General features: G+C 41.0%; 2 protein-coding genes across 3 annotated transcripts in view; one reads left to right on the forward strand and one right to left on the reverse strand.

Annotated features, from left to right (window-relative positions):
- PPP4R4 (protein phosphatase 4 regulatory subunit 4) overlaps positions 1-17368 on the reverse strand; it is a 104285-nt gene that overhangs the window by 11433 nt on the left and 75484 nt on the right. The gene's annotated exons all lie outside the window — the stretch shown is intronic.
- Positions 6385-17253, forward strand: SERPINA10 (serpin family A member 10; the record flags this gene model as incomplete). Its single annotated transcript, XM_082317373.1, has 5 exons — positions 6385-6430; positions 9900-10640; positions 12127-12400; positions 14124-14271; positions 17062-17253. The coding sequence occupies exons 2-5, from the start codon at positions 9932-9934 to the stop codon at positions 17251-17253; spliced, it is 1323 nt and encodes a 440-aa protein (XP_082173499.1). The 5' UTR covers positions 6385-6430; positions 9900-9931.

Consider the following 17368-nt stretch of genomic DNA (forward strand, 5'->3'; position numbering starts at 1 on the left):
ACAGCCCAGTAGGTACATACTTTCTCTAGGAAGAAGAGTTGCTTTTGAATACCCACCCCACGCAGCCTACAGGAAGCCCACACTCAAGCCATAAGAACTAGTACCAGACCTGTAGCAGGTTACTGTATTGATATCCATGTTTAAAAGGAAAAAACAAACAAACAAACAAACCAACCTCACAACACAGAGCTCTTTGCCAGCCACTCTGGGCAATGGGGATAACATTAACTTGCACTCATTTGGTACTTAGTAAACCTCAGCACATTTCACAAATGCAGGCAGGCTTCTTTTGCTTGTCTTTTACAGAGGCCAAAGTGCAGAGATTTCTTCATTACATCAGGTAATTGCTTCAGGACAGACAGTCAAAGAATGCAAGTCACAGGAACTTAACTTGATTACCGTAGCAGTAAGGAGATGCATGCACAGTGCATGTAAACATGGAATTTGGATAAGGAATAGTGGGAAAATACATCATATTCCAAGTTCAGGTGATCAAAAGTAATTGATGTCAATATTTTCTGCCACTCTGAAGATGCAATAATAACTTTTTTTCCCCTTAGACATACCAATCTCTTATGCACTTTGTAATTCCTGTCTTTAAAGTTGATTTTTTTGCAGGAATTTAAAATAGAAATGCTCTTGCGTTTCACATCTACTGGAGAAACTTTGAGATGCCCTCCCAGGAGAACAGAAGTATCTTCCAGTGCCGGCTGTTTAACTTTGTGTCTCCTGCCTGCTTAAGTCCTGCCTCATGAGACAAATGTAGTAAGGCACAGGGAAGGGCAGATGTCCAAACACACAAAATTATCCTTCTTGCCATCAGAGAAATAAAGGTTCTGATGACACCTGCTGGCTCCACGGGGACTAGGCAAACACCAGCCACCCCTGCTGCAGCTCTTGAATTCTTGTATGTAAAAAGGCGGGCCAAATAAATTATTGAGGATGCAAATGTTCCTTTGCTGTGACTCAGAGAATCACAGGAAACAAGGCTGGGAGTGATTTTAAGTGTCATTTACTCCATCCCCTGGAATAAAGCAGGACTTATGCTACTTCCATCATACCTCATGGATGATTGTCTTACCTGCTACTGAAAATTGATAGTACTTCTCTGGACACACTATTACAGTGTTTCATCATTTTTGCATTCCCTATAAAAGCTTCCATAGTAAGATGTCCTATTAAGAGATAATTATAATTTTATTTGTGTGTTCAAGGACAATTAGACAGCACTTGACTGTGAAGCTGAAAATATAAAGGAGATGATATACTTCAGCCCTATGTGATGAAATACTACAGCTTTACTGCTTTGTCCATCTGGCATGGTAAGGCACCCAGCCCACCCCAGGTAAGACACAGGAATACATACCTTTCAAAGATGCTTTCACTACAGGAATCCTCCTGGATGAACAATTGCATAGGCCTAGTTCTCTACAAAAAGGGTCAGGCTTATGAACAGTGTAGGTATGGAGCCACCAGGGTGTTTGCATCCAGCTGATTTCAATTATAATGTGCACTCTGAGTGGGAGAAGCAGCAGCCACCTTGATGAATCATCTCGTTGACAAACTATGTTCAAGAGACTGTATAAAGAGCTGTTTTATAACTGTTAGAGCATGTTAGTTTATGTGTTATGAGTAATTTCACAGTGAGACTTCAGAAGAAATATAGATCCTTGAAAATCATCTCTGTGTATCATCATCTCTTGCAGTACTCCTGGTACACTGGTATTTTGTTTAGTCTAAGGAACATGGAAGAGTTTAGATCACATTCAGCCCAAATATTTTCCTAAATTAACACTTTTTATCTTAATTCTTCTCATCAGACTCCAGCCTGGACAATATTTCTGACTGATCTCAACTAGCTCCATCAAGACAGGGGTAAATATCCTGCATCTACCCTTGAGAAACCAAATGGGCAACCAGTAGCTGGGAACAGAAATTTGCAGGGCCTTGAATGAAACGTATCTATTATTTGGTTATTACCTTGGCTGAGCAAGGCAAGAAACTCAGTTCTAAAAAATCTCTTACTGGGAACCTGGAAAGACTTAATTAAATCACCAGTTTCCTTCACAGAACCTGATCTCTTGGTACTGCAGTCCTGCCCATCATACCTCATAGCCCATTTTGCAGCTCAGCTGTGGTCGAGTTACAAACATTGCTAAAATGGGGCACGGCATGCGAAACAGGGGCATTACCGAAGCAAGCACTATTGCTGTACCAAGGACCTTGTAATTGGAAGGAACCACAGTTAGCACAGGGAACCTAAGCCCAAAATAAAACAAATATTAAGATGACTGGTTGCTCCATAGTCACTGGAGGTTTCCTAAACCAGACTTGGGAAACTAAGAGGAAAAGCAGCCAGTGAAGCAGAAGTGTTGCCAGCCCCGCAAGGAGAACTACAAAAGGATGAAAGGGGCTTATAACAGAAATCCTCTGAATATTTGGAACAAGCAGCTGAGCCTGCCTCTGCAGTATCTACCTCCAGGTACCCGAGAGTCACAGGGCCTTTGGCAAACAGATTGGTGAGAACCTGGACTACATAATCACTGCCAAGTTTTGCAGAGTTGTATATGCATCCAAAAAAACTTGTCTATTAGAGAACAGACGGTCTTTAGCTCAACTGCTGACATATCAGTTGCCTACTGCCCAGCCTCAGCACTGCGCTGGCACAAGGTCCCAGCAGAGACGCAACTGGGCAGCAATACACGTGTATTGCCCTTGCTTGTTCTGGTCTCAGGGGTGGTTTTGTCTTAACCTGTGGAAAAGTGCAATTCTGCCTGTGTGACACACCGGCAACCCTCTCCCAGTAAATCACTGTATATGTATAGTTTGGCAGAGTGTTACCCATATGTTGTGTGGTGTTTTACTGCTCAGAAAGCTCCGTTGAATCCAAGGGGCGACCAACAATATAAATAGCAGTTGGTGGGAGGAATATGTTACTCATGATAGTGTGTGGAGGATACTCTCAGCAAGGTGTTACCCAGCACGAAAAACTAGCAAGGGCTTCATGAGTAACTAGACAGGACAACAATTCCCTCAGATCCCTGTACACAGCCAGTACATCTCATAGCAGCCTTCTTTTTCTTCCAGACAAAATAGGATTGATGTGTTTTTTGTGGTCCACAAAAGATTTAACTGAGAGATTCAACGACTTTCAGATTTCTTCAAACCCTTCTTTTCACTACCATCTATAAACAAGACTTCAGCTTTTGAATATTAAATATCAATATTGTTGCATCTTAACTCAGGGAGGGCTTCCAGCAGTGACCATGCATGTCAGGGTCCTGGTGCAAGGGCTAGGAAGAGGCTTGGGTGCTAGTATCATTGCTAATAACAATGCTAATTTTGCTGAGCATGAAAGCTGGGTATGGTTTTGTGTGCATCAGGTTTTCCTTGTATTGTCTTCTTGGGCCACAGCTACAGTACAGCAGTCTCCAGAAGACGCACAGATTCAGAAGCACATCACAGTAAAACAGCTTTGTTCGACTGTATCAGATGCAAATTTGTTCCATGTAATGAGAAGACATTTGAATTTCAAATCCAACTAAATTAACTAGAAATAAATATAGACTAGGAAGTAGAAAAAAAAAATGTCCAGTCATCTGGACAGAGAACTGAAGTTCTGGAGTCACTGGTATATTCACAGTGGAGCTTTTCATGTTTAGGGAATAGACCGCATGATGTTAGGGCAGGACCTTCACTCAGTAACCCTGTCTTACATTCCCATGTTCTTTAATACAATGCCTATACTTGGGGCCTAGTATGATGGGGATTGTTTCTAACTGGAAGAGTATTTTAAAAGAATTTAAACCAAGGAAGAATTTAGGTACCTAGAGCCTGCGACCCTTCACGATCCCTCTGTTGAACTTCTTCAGTGCTTAACACCCACAAGCGCCCTCCAGTAACGTGTCCTTGCAACGTGGATGCAAACCTTGTCAGACCATGGAGGGGCTACCTTCAGGTCTTAAGTACTTCCTAATCAAATCTTGCCCTTTGTAAGCAAACACTGTTGTCACTTTTATAGAAGTAATACTCACCAGCAACAAACAAGAGCCTTTTTGCATGGAGTCCTGGATGCCCAAGTCCTTTATGGGCTTTCTAAAATTTCTTCCTTTTCTCTGGCAATGTTTCCACTTAGACTGCATATAATCTGTTTTTTTCAGGTCAGTGGAAAAATAGAGACTAGTCCCCTTACCTCAAGTGTTAAGGCCAAATTCTTTGTCTTTTACAATCCAAATCAGAATGAAATGTTCCATTTCATTTGGGAGTATTTTAAAAAGTAGTTTAGGAGCATGAGGGGAAGATAGGGAGTTCCATGTTTATATTTTATTTGGAATCAGGCCAATGATCAAAATAGTGAAGAATTTAGATCATGCCCGCACTACAGAAATTGCTGAATAAACTATCTGTCTTAAACAATGAGCCTCACCCAACTAATAACGCTCAAGACCCAAAACCAGCCTGTCAAATCTGTCCAGGCAAGACCAACTGAAAATTAAAAAAGTTTATTCTTACTTCCCATAGCTCTGTACAACTTTTGCAGGAACATCAGCTTCCCCCATTTTGTCTTTTATAGGAGAAACATCACTCAGTGCTTATCAGTCGGTTAATTTTGGCATACTGATGTTACTGAGTAGTCGGCATGCTCTTGAAACAGGGAGTGGAGCCCTGGTCTCTCCTCTAAAAGGGATGGCCGAATTGCAGGGCGAGGGAGCTGACAACACCCCTAAAAACGTTCTGTACCTGCTGCCGCCCTCTCTTTTGTTCCCCCCTGCCTTGGTGAAGAGTGACCTATTCTTTTACAAAAGGGGATTGGATGCTGCTTCCACCACTGAGTAGCTCAGAGCCTGCCTGTGAAATAATTCTCATGAGCGATTGGATGTGTGGGGCCACATCCTGCCAGGGCGCTGAAGGGCTGGATGCAAAGAGTTTACTGTTCTCTTCTTTCTTATGAAAGATATAGCGTATTTACTGGAATATAACCCTCCCTCATTATGCCATTTATGGGAAACACAATACTCAGTGTTTATAAAGCAGTTAATTTATAACAGACAAAACCAGATTATCACTCTTTGGAAGAGCAAATATTTGTTGAAAAACTTCTATATGGGACAGACATCTTCATCTGGTTTTTAAACGTAGTTGATATTGAGAAAAGTAACAGAGGAGCTACCTAATAGGTAAGACAAGATTTATATGAAGATTTTAGATTGTAAAGGGAAGAATTATTATATTTTATATATATATACATGATTATATATATTTATCAGCTGTTCTCTAAATGTGATGTTTCAAATGGTTCTAAATCTTAATTAGCATTCTAATATATTTGATTTTTCTCTTGCTCTAATGCCTTCAGAAGAAAAATGCATTTGAGCAAGAAACTCCTTTTTTGATATTTGAGACTACTAGAAACAAATATTTCTTAAAATGGAAAGAATGTTAACTTTGCTCTACCAATTATGTTTCTTAATGAACTGTCTACTCTATGCATAAAGTGGGTTCTCTAAAATTAGCAATAAGCTTCACTCAGGTCTGAAAATACAAGCCTATAATGTGCAAAAATATCACTTTATTGTTTTCAGAACTGTCTTTCCTAGTCCTAGAAGACATGCTCTATTTCTGTTACTAAAGGCGCACAACAAAGCTGCTGTAATGTTAACTTTAAATTGTTGCAATCTCAAATTTGCAGTGAATGCTTAGTGCAATTGTGAGGTTCTTACTCCTGTGATGTTCATAACGCCCAAATCAGTAGCATTTGTGTATGCCTGAGGACGCAGGACTCTTTTCTTGAGTGTTAAATGGTCTGGGATGTGCCTGTAAACAAGGGCTTCTGCGTTTGCCCCATCCTTTCAGTCTGAAACCCATTTGTGCTAGGAAGGCAGAGCCCTCTAGAAGGCAGCTCACCACTTTCCCCATTCTGTCCCTTCACATCTCCCGGTGGGGATCTGGTGGCCTTCCTGAGCCAAGTACTGTCCCAGACCTCTCAGAGAGAGACACAACAGTGATGTCTGCCACATGCAACACTGTCAGATGTTGCACAGGAATTGCACTACCCCCAGAAAAGATAGGGAAGAGATGGTGCTCTGCAACGTCTAGTGAGCAGTGAGGCCTGATGCTCTTAGAGGGACTGCCGCTGTTGCAGAAAGCCCTTTCTCTGTGACTGAATATGGTCAAAAGCAAAATTTTCCAGTCTCTGTCTCTATGCTAGAGCTGACTCGGCAGTGTCCAAGGATACCTCTTTGAAGTAGGGATGACTCCCAGGGGAAAAGACCTCCTTCTTTGCTGCCCGGGCAGGCATAGCGTTGTGGCAGGAACAGTACCTCGGTGCCTGTGTTACTTCCCACAGAAGTGGGTCACTACCTAAGGAGTGGAAATGCCTGCAGTTACTGTAACAGCTCTGAACAGCACTGCTTGCCACCCATCAGGGGAGAGCAAGTATTCCAACCCTGCAGAAATTGCATGCACCACTCGGCCAGCAAGGCAGCAGCTGAAGTCAAGTCATCCCCTTTCCTGTTCCAGTCCTGCAGAATCCAGACACTGGGAATCTCATTGAAAATAAAGCAACAGTTAATGGGAAAGAAAAATAAAGAAAAAATATTCACAATCACAGTACGCTGCATATTTTACTCTGTTCCCTGGCTGCCATGCACTCAAGAGGAGGCATAACATTCAGAGATTTCACTGCATCCCGATTAAGTCATTACAACCCATCTGTGTTGCACCAAGTACAGAACGTGACCTATTATCTCAAAAGAAAATAGCACAGCACCTGACTGCCAATAGCACCCTGTGACTTGGCACCCAAATGTCTCAGCACTCACATCAACATACCTTTTCAGGACTAACTCCCACAGCCTGAATCAGGCAACTGTGAAATTCAGCTGAACGCTGAATAAACAGCAATCAAATAAAACCAGCTTTCCCATATGCCAAATCACAAATTATACAATGACCGTAATTTGCTGATATAGATCCTTAACTTAAAAGGAGTAGTTAATAGTTGCCATGTGTTTTCTAGATTGTTGAATCACTTACTACTTTAATGATGGGCCATATAATCCATCTTTTCATCTCATTTATCCGTTTGCATGCCACTGCTATACAAAAGGATTCTGTGCAGGCATGCTGGTCTTGAACATCCTGTTTAATTTACAACGGGAAAATGTGTCTCCAAAGATCATGGCCATTCAAGATTTTTCCATAAGGTGCAATTCAACGCTGCTGTATGGGGCAGAAATTCATATATTGCTTTGATGGAAAGATGAATGATAAGCATATTTGCATTTTATGCTTGAAAAGTGCGTTTGCATGTGCAAATTTACACAAGCAAAGCCCGATGCTAAAGTTTGCCTTAGGCCTTCTGTAAGATGTGTCCAGTTCTCTCCAAATATTTTATTGGACAGATGAGAGACCCTGTATTAACTTTGCTCAGAAATCACATCTTGTGTAAAATATTGTATTTTTAAGCACAGAACAACTGTTTCATCCTTGTGCTATTTGATATTGAAACATGGTATTTTCAGGGAGGAGACAGCACTGCCAAACCTGCTTCAGCATTTGCTGGACAGTGAAGTATAAAAGAACAGGGAATCCTATGGCATGCGATCAGGAGAATCATCTGAATGGAGTAATAAACAACCTATAGCAGAAGGATGAAAAGTGAAATGAAATGATGAAAGGCAAGCATTCCTCACAATGACATTGTATTTTCAGTCCTGGGCCCCATAATCTTTGCAGGGCGTGGTTAAATTTCACATCGACTCACTAGGCTCTCGACAGAAGTACACTAGCAGCTGCAACACCTTGCTCTGTACAGATACCGAGGTTAGAACTTCAGCCTTGTTCTCTTGCTGAGCTAGAGGCTGGTCCTCTTGATGCAGCCCTATATTAAGGTGCTATCCCTAGGGACTCAAACACAGTAGCCGTAATGTCTCCTTGACCACTGCTGTGTACGTTGCGTACAAAACCTGGTATGTCTTAACAATATTTATCTAGGTTTTCACAGAACTTCGACTTTCTTTCTGAGGTTGCTTTTGGCAGTGGAGTGCTGATCAGGTTCACTGGCAAAAATTTCCTATGTCTAAATCATTCCTGATTCTCCAGGGTCGCATCAGTACACTCTTCACATTTGTAGAAATGCTTTACCTATTGCTTCTATACTAAGCCCCAGATGTTTTATCGATACTAAAAATGAGCTAGATGATAGAAGGTTTTTTATACTTGTCATGAGAGCCGAAGCCCAGTGCTCCAACAACCTACAGACACAACGTATCAAGGGAAGAGCTGACCGGGCAAGAGGTATGATTGCAGATATCATTAAAATCTGCACTGTGCCTCATTTTTTTCCCAAATGAACTTTTCTGTAAGCACGTGAACCAAAGAGCAAGATACAGGATAAAAGCACTTAACTATCGGTGTCTTTGAGCACAACCTTTCAATAATAGTATCCCTGAAAGAATATTTGCTTGACAAAGAGCTAGTGGCGCCACATTAACATTACGATCTTTGTTTTCCTTCACGTATGCGAAAACAGCTCCCCTTGACTAGGTGTCATTACTATGTAGTTCCCTGTTATGCTATGGCTACCTATTTCAAGACTGTGTTTTTTACTGGTTTAGATGAATGAATGGGTAAAAGTCCCATAGGCACAGATTCTGCCTTGCCTTAGACCAGCTTTGTGCAATCTATATATCAGTGGAGTTAATCCTGATTTATTCTGATGAGTTTGGCTTAAGGCAGTCTCCTAAAGACAGACTGGTTTTGTCTGATTTTAATTTTCTACATAACCAGATAAATACATCCTTCTAAAAGAATTTTCTGGGAAAACAAGGCATAAATCACATGGCAAAACTCTGTTTTTCAAAGTCTGTAAAAATAATCCGCATTGTAGAACTCCAGCATTCTCTGAGTTACATCTGACATATTTAATAAATATTTACATAAATAGATATTTTTCTGCATGGTTCTTGGAAGTTACCATTTCTGGAACAAAACCTAGTGGCTGTAGTTTGATTTTTGTGTATACAGGTATTTAAATGTCTGTTTTAGAAAAACAATTTTTAATATAATGTTCCCTAACTCTCAAAACCAGATTGTTTTCTGGGTTGGCATTTATCATAGAGAAAATCAAACACTTTTTGTGCTTCTCAAGTGTTTTTTTCCCTAAGGAGCTGAATCTTGTTGATACAGCTTGCCACTAATATAAAACACATAAGGCAACAGATGTTAAGGGTCAGCATTTCTACAGAAGGGATGGTAACTGTCGGGCCACTACCATTAGCCAGGAAAAGACGGATCCAACAAGAATGGTAACCATGATTAAGACACATACCATGGAGAACACAATCCACCTGCCAGTGCCAATGAAGTGCAGAAAGGGAGTTACAGGTCTCTCAGCTTTCAGTAGGTCACCATCCACATTTTCTAGGATTAGTCTGTGTCAAAGCTCTCCAGGGAAAATGTCATTTCCATCACATGCTGCCTGGAATTCTTGTGCTTAGAGATGGCATCAATTTCACAGGAGCGAAAGCTGCAATGCAGGCCCAGCAAGCCTATTTTTTTATCTTTGAGCTGCATATTGTACTTGAAATCAGGATTTGATTTTGTAAAGGATTACAAGTTAGCAAGGGAAGATCAGTGAAATACTTCCAACATGAACCACCAATACCAGAAGACCATGATATTTCTTCTGGATTTACTTAATGACGTTGGAAACGTCTCTTTCACTGATCTAAACTTGACCTTTCAGATAGGAACCAGAACTTAGGTTTAGATTATATACATGGAAGATGCAGAAAGACCACCTCGCTACATCTATGAACTTTTTGCATTGTGAATAGAAGAACAAACTAAAACATCATTGTGTTGCCTTTCTTTTCTTTCTCCATTTTCTTTACTAGAAAAAAAAAAGAGCTCATTACTGGATGTCAGCATGAAAACAGGAATTTACCTACTTCTCTTAAGTGAAATATGTGTTGAAATCAGCAAGGCTGGTATCAAACCTAAAACTCCAAAGAAGGAAAAAGAGAATAATTTCTTGGAAAGAAATAAAAATGTCAATATTTCTGAAGAGTGGCATCATCCTAAAAATATCTCTAAGCCTTTTGAAGAGCAAGGTCTCGAAGAGTTCACTCTTTACAACTTCACTGAAAAGACTGCAAATTTTGGATTTAACCTCTACAGAAAAATTGCAATGACACATGATAACAATGTAATCATCTCTCCCCTTTCTGTGTCAGCTCTCATGACTGCATATATGCTGGCAGCCAAAGGGGAAACACACAGACAAATAGTAAAATGCCTAAACTTCCATGCTTTGAAGGACAGAGTGGATCGCCATCATTTACCAGCTTTGTTTAAACAACTGAAAGATAACATCACAACGAATGAAGAACTTCTCCTTGTGCAAGGTACTCTTTCTTTTATCCAAAAGGACTTCAGACTCAAGGAGTCTTTCCTCAACTTATCTAAGCAGTACTTTGATATGGAATTCCTGAGAGTGGACTTTCAAAACTTTACACAGGCAAAATTTGTCATAAACCAAAATATTAACAAAAGTACTAAAGGAAAAATCCCAGAGCTTTTTGAAGAGCTTGACCGCCATAATAAACTGCTACTTGTGGACTACATTGTTTTTAAAGGTAACTGTTGTTTTTACTTTGCAAAATGATTATTTATTAGAAGAATCGGACTCTAATTTCAGCTACATTAGGGGAAGTTTAAATGAATTCAGATGTCCTCTTTTCTCTACGTCTCTGTCTAGATTTACTTTCTTCTATTAGGTTTATTTAATAGGAAATGATTTTTCATGATAGGGAACCACAATTTTTCTATGCTTTCTTCCATACAACAGAGTCTCAAAAAGAACAAAAATCCCTGCATTGAACTATCCCAATCTATCTCCACATGATCCCTCTTTATGACTAAAAAGGATATTTAATTTTCACTCACCAATTAAAATGAAAAAGCCTTAATCATGATAGTCTTTTGAATGCTGGATATTGGGCATAAAGTCATTGTCTGATTTTACATAGTACACAAAATCATGAAAACAAAAATAATTTCCTATTTCAGTTGAAAGAATCTTTTTCCCCAGAGGAACTAAAGTGACAAAGTACCCCATTATATTACCTTACAAGGTGAGGGAAAGAAACAGAGACCTCTGTGGAGAGGTCCTCTACTGCCAAATATCTTATGCTCCTTTTCCTGCTTTTGCGGCCCTTCTGACTGCTGGCTTAGAAGATAGATAAGGGACCCCAAAAGGAGGTCCTGGCAATGACAGGGAGCCCTAGCCCACCCTTTACTCTGAAACAGCTGTACAGAAGCCAGAGACATGCAGTTAGGTAACAAGCAAAGACGAAGAGCTAGGGCGACAAAGGGGGCGAGAGGAATGCTGTGCAGAGAACCCACCATCACAGCCACTGCTCCAGCCCAAAGCACTCAGCAGATGCCACCCACAGAAACCCTACTAAAATAAATGCACACAGGAGAACAAAGAACATCATTACCCCTCAGCCATACAGCCTCCCTACAGACTGAGTTTATTCTTTCGTATTTACAAAAGTGCAGTTTGTCCAATGCCGAGGTTACTATCCCTGGCAGAAAATCAGAGAAAAGAGAGAATGGCTGTTGCTACGTTTAAAGCAATGGTAGAGATCAGAAGCATTAGTATAGAAGAGGTCACATTCCAGTGCACCTTACAAGTAAGTGCCCTGCTGAATCCCCATCCAAAAGACTGTATAATTAATTTAAAAACAGGATGTTGAACAGCTGGTAGAGAGTATCAGAGAAGGTGACATGTTAATAAAAGACAGATGCTGATTCAATAAACAAAAAAGATATCAGTTCTGTACTTGACTGGCAACTAATCAACCTTAGAAAAAGATTTCCCTTCTTTCCCTGCAAATGAAGGAGTTTATTTTGTGGATTACTTCCTTTTCCTGCTGTAAAAAATTTAAAGCATATACACTAAATATACTGCAATTGTCATCCACTTAGCACAGACAAAATTGGCATCCACTTCAACTAGATACAGAAAATATCCTTTATTTTTATTTTAAGGGTTTCTGAACATTTTTCTGAACAAGTCTGAATGCATATAATTATTTATTTTCTTTCTGCCCTCAGGGAAGTGGGTCTATCCATTTAATTCCAAATTCACAGAAATGGAGACTTTCCACATAAACAAATACAGAAGCGTACAGGTACCCATGATGTTCAAGTCAGATAAAGTTAATTCAACTTTTGATGAGAACTTAAGATGCACTGTGATAAAGCTACCCTACAAAGGGAAAGCCCACATGCTGATTGCCATCCCAGAGAAGGAGGGAGATTACATTTCACTTGAAGACCATCTGACTACAGAGCTTGTGGAATCCTGGCTTGGAAGCATGAAAACCAGGTATTGCTTTGACACCTGTTGGTCTTAATGTCTGTCTATTGCAGCGAAGCAACAAAGCACAAGAAAGATCACCTGGTCTTCCTAACCCTTTTCACATGCTGGTGTCTCTGGGGCATTAGGTATCTACAGAGTAGAGGACTTTTAACGGCCTACTCACAGCCCAAGTGCATGTGAAAGTTTCTGCTCTGAGGTGGCAAGGCTCACTTAGAAATGTCTGTCTCTCTGAGGACATAGCCAACCAAGCGGTGAACGGAGTTAAATCCAGTTGGCAGCCGGTGCCAAGTGGTGTTCCCTAGGGCTCCAGTATTGGGGCCAGTTCTGTTTAATATCTTTATCGATGATCTGGATGAGGGGATTGAGTGCACCCTCAGTAAGTTTCCAGATGACACCAAGCTGGGTGGAAGTGTCGATCTGCTGGAGGGTAGGAAGGCCCTACAGAGGGATCTGGACAGGCTGGATCAATGGGCCAAGGCCAGTTGTACAAGGTTCAACAAGGCTCAGTGCTGGGTCCTGCACTTGGGTCACAACAACCCCATGCAACACTACAGGCTTGGGGAAGAGTGGCTGGAGAGCTGCCTGACAGAAAAAGACCTGGGGGTGCTGGTTGAAAGCCAGCTGAATGTGAGGCAGCAATGTGCCCAGGTGGCCAAGAAGGCCAATAGCATCCTGGCTTGTATCAGGAATAGTGTGGCCAGAAGGACCAGGGAGGTGATAGTGCCCCTGTACTCAGCACTGGTGAGGCCGCACCTCGAGTACTGTGTTCAGTTTTGGGCCCCTCACTACAAGGACATCGAGGTGCTGGAGTGTGTCCAGAGAAGGGCAGTGAAGCTGGAAAACGGTCTAGAGCACAAGTCTGATGACGAGCAGCAGAGGGAGCTGAGGTTGTTTAGTCTGGAGAAGAGGAGGCTGAGGGGAAACCTTGTCACTCCCTACAACTACCTGAAAGGAGGCTGTAGCAAGGTGGGGGTCGCTCTCTTCTCCCAAGTAACAAGCGATAGGACAAGAGGAAACGGCCTCAAGCTGCGCCAGGGGAGGTTTAGGTTAGACATTAGGAAAAACTTCTTCACCGAGAGGGTGGTCAAGCATTGGAACAGGCTGCCCAGGGAAGGGGTTGAGTCTCCATCCCTGGAGGTATTTAAAAGACGTGTAGATGTGGTGCTTGGGGACATGGTTTAGTGGTGGACGTGGCAGTGCTAGGTTAACGGTTGGACTTGATGATCTTCAAGGTCTTTTCCAACCTAAATGATTGTATGATACTATCATTCCAAGTCTTTCCAAATTCTTCCTTAGTACTTCCCTTGTCTCTCCTTAAATTTAACACTGCCAGGCAAAGTGCACAATAAATCTAGATATGCAGTGTATTTATGAAACCCTTCCGACCAGTGGAAACCCAGAGTAATGGATAAATTTGAATATGAAAATGTGAACTCAAATTATTCCTGTGAAATGTGATTCCTGAAGTCACAATTCTTTTCACTGGTATCAGGGCACTGTAAGTGCTGGTGGAATTATTTTATACAGAGAAGGAAATGATTTCTTGCACCTTTGGCAGCCAACAGGTCACAGATGATATTCTGCCAAACTAAATTCCAGCAAAGACTTTTTAGTTTTTGCCCCTTTTTTTTCTGTGTAAAGCTTAATTCCTGAGTAGCGTGCATTTCAGCTGTCAAGTGACCTACTATATAGTCCAAGTTTGCATTGAACTTTTTTTTTTTTCAAACAGAAAAGTGGATATTTCATTTCCAAAGTTCAAACTAGAGCAAAAATACAAAATGAAGAAATTGCTTCATGGTCTTGGAATTAAAAATCTCTTTACACGTATGGCAGATCTTAGTCATCTCACAGATCAAGGATATGTAGCAGTTTCACAGGTAAGTCTTCTAAAATTATTTGCTATTTGGATTATAATAGTATATAAATGGCCCAGCCAAGAGACTATGTCATATACACTTACAGGGACACTAACAGGAAAGGACCTCATCTGCCAAGTATATGCCATCTGCACACCTAAATCAGTATGGATCCCACTTCAAGTATGAGGTGTGTAGAAGTAAGGGGTGGTTACATTTCACCCGTGCTTAACACCTTCCAAAGCTAACCCATCACAGGAGGAAAGCTCTGCCTCAAGAAGAATATAGTTGGCAGGGAAGGAGTACAATTAAACAAAAATGGTGAACAAGAAAGACATTGTAAATGACAGTCAAATGGCAAAAGCCAGAGCAAGGAAGGAAACCCAAAGGGGGAATCCTTCACACACACTCCAGGAACAGGTATTCTTCTTAACAAATAAAGAACTTTAGAAAGTTCAAATAATAAAATCCAAAAAAGGTAACAGTGAGAAAGGAAAGCCTTCTGCACACCTTGGCAGAGAAAAAACAGAATCTCACAGCAAGGCATAAGCACAACACAGTTGTATTCCAACCCATTCCAGTGTTCTATTTCATACACTGAAACTTTCAAGGATCAATACTTAAACAGGCAAATGCAAGGGTGGTGAATGGCTAAGAAGAGAGGAACACAGCCCACATGAAAAAGAGGAGAAGATAACTCAGTACCACTGTTTAAGGGAGAGCAAAGATGAATTTCAGAAGACCGACAGAAAACAGAGGCAGAAAAGAATGGAAGAGAAAGGACTTGACAATCACACCAATGTCAAGAAGGAACAGGTCTATGTAACCAGAGATGTCCCATTAAGAAGAAGTGGCTAGTCGATACAAAAGACAATTTGCTGATGATAGAAAATTAAGAGGCATGGTCAAAGAAAGAAGATAAAAGAGATACCACATAGAGAAACTGGTGACCTCAAGAACCAGAGTGTCCAGAACAAGATGAAATGCAATTAATGCTAAGTGCAATGTCACATATTAGAGTAAAAGTAACAAAATTTCTGCAACAAGCTGGATTTATAAACAGTTGAGGAAAAAAGAGGCAAATGAGATTAATTTGACACAGGATTTAAAAACATAGCTTCATAAAACTATGTAAGGAATTTATATAATGCAACTGCTTGTGGTTGTACAACGTGGATAACCTAGGTCCTTAACTCTGGGACAGACTTCACAGAATCACAGAATGGTTGAGGTTGGACCTCTGGAGGTCATCTGGTCCAACCCCCCTGCTCAAGCAGGGCCACTGAGAGCCGGTTGCTGCGGACCATGTCCAGATGGCTTTTAAATATCTCCAAAGAGGGAGACTACACAGCCTCTCTGGGCAACCTGTGCCAGTGCTCAGTCAGCCTCACAGTGAAAAAGTTTCCTGATGTTCAGAGGGAACCTCCTGTGTTTTGGTTTGCGCCCACTGCCTCTTGTCCTGCCACTGGGCACCACTGAAAAGAGCCTGGCTCCATCTTCTTTGCCCCCTCCCTCCAAGTATTTGTACCCTATCAGCAAGAATCCTTCTAAGCTACTGGTGCTGCTGTTACAAGTCTCCCTACACCTACTCCTTACAGAGGCCTTTGTGATTTGCCAAAACTGTTAATAGGTGGTATGATAAACACTTCTATACAAGTTTCAAAAACTCTAGGCCCTGAACTACAGATTTTCAAAATTGTGCTGACTTAACAAAATAACCTTTCTGGGAAAACATAACATCCTAAGAATAAATATTTAACAGATAAAATTGCACTGATTTTCAGTTTGGTATAAACTATTTCACTTTTGGGAAATACAATGGCAAACTGCAGCACTTTTCTCCCCTCCTTTTGATCATATAACTATTCCATGCTATTCTCAGCAGTTAATTCTGTTGTGTTATGAAAAAATCACACTTGAATAGTAGCTGCTAACTGATATTATAAGCAATATGTGCATCAGCTACAAAGTGCCACAGGAGCATCCTGTCGCTGTGAATCATGATAGCCAGCTTCATTATTTAAGAATGTTTAGCAGAGAGCTCAACACTGAAGTCCTTCAACTGTCTTCACCTAAGTCATTCCTAGAATTAGGAGTTTGGGAGCTGGGAATGCACTAGCTGACTAGGCAGTTCATCAATACAGACCCAAATACAGGGGAAGTACTCAGAGGTACATGCAGGCTGAAAGAACAAAAAGGGAAAAGAATCAGATCCTGCCAGGCTGCAATTTCAGTGGGAAGGGGAAGTCCTCAGACCAATCCAGGATTGTACCTCATTGCTGTACATATTTACTCCGTGCTACCAAATGTACCAATTAGAAACATACAGGAAAAAAAGCCAAGGTTGGTGCATTTGCCTAAGCTCTCACAAAATCAGCTGTGAATGACATATCCAGCCAGTCAGTGTTTGTGACTGATGAAAACACACCGCCTGCTTCTAAGAAACTCTCCCGTGTACAGTCAGGTGTCAAAGAGGAGCACTGTACAAATGCAATGGCTGCTTCATGCTACCACCTGCCAGAACAAAATCTCTAAGTGAGGCCTATACTCAGAAACATGTAAAAGCACAATGACACCTGAACTAGTACCCACACTGTAAGTACTGTGGTCACGGTGGCTGTACCACCTCCTCTGCTGCTGAAGTAGACAGCATATGGGCCTACCAGTCTAACAGACAGAGCTAGATTGCACAGACCAACTCATTTTAATCCTTAATAGAAGCCTACTTCAATGAAATGCCCTGCACTTTGCAAAACATTCTTCATGTTAATATTTATTTCTGTCACGTTTTATTTCTACTTTGCATTTCAGGTTGTCCAAAAGGCAGTAATCGAAGTGGATGAAGAAGGAACTGAGGCCACAGCAGCTAGTGGGTCAGAAATAACTGCATTCACAGTGCCTCCTGTCATCAAGGTGGACCGCCCATTCCTTTTTATGATTTTTGAAGAAACTTTTAAAACATTACTGTTCATTGGCAGGGTGGTTGATCCAACACAGATGTGAATAAAGGTAACAGTTTCTATTTTGGGGTATGTAAGAGGCTTTATTTCTATTTGATTAATTTACATTAGAATAAAAAGACAGTGAAATATGAAAATGTGAAAACCTGTTTTGTCTC

Source organism: Platalea leucorodia, assembly GCF_965183815.1.
Source record: "Platalea leucorodia genome assembly, chromosome: 7".
Taxonomy (NCBI): domain Eukaryota; kingdom Metazoa; phylum Chordata; class Aves; order Pelecaniformes; family Threskiornithidae; genus Platalea; species Platalea leucorodia.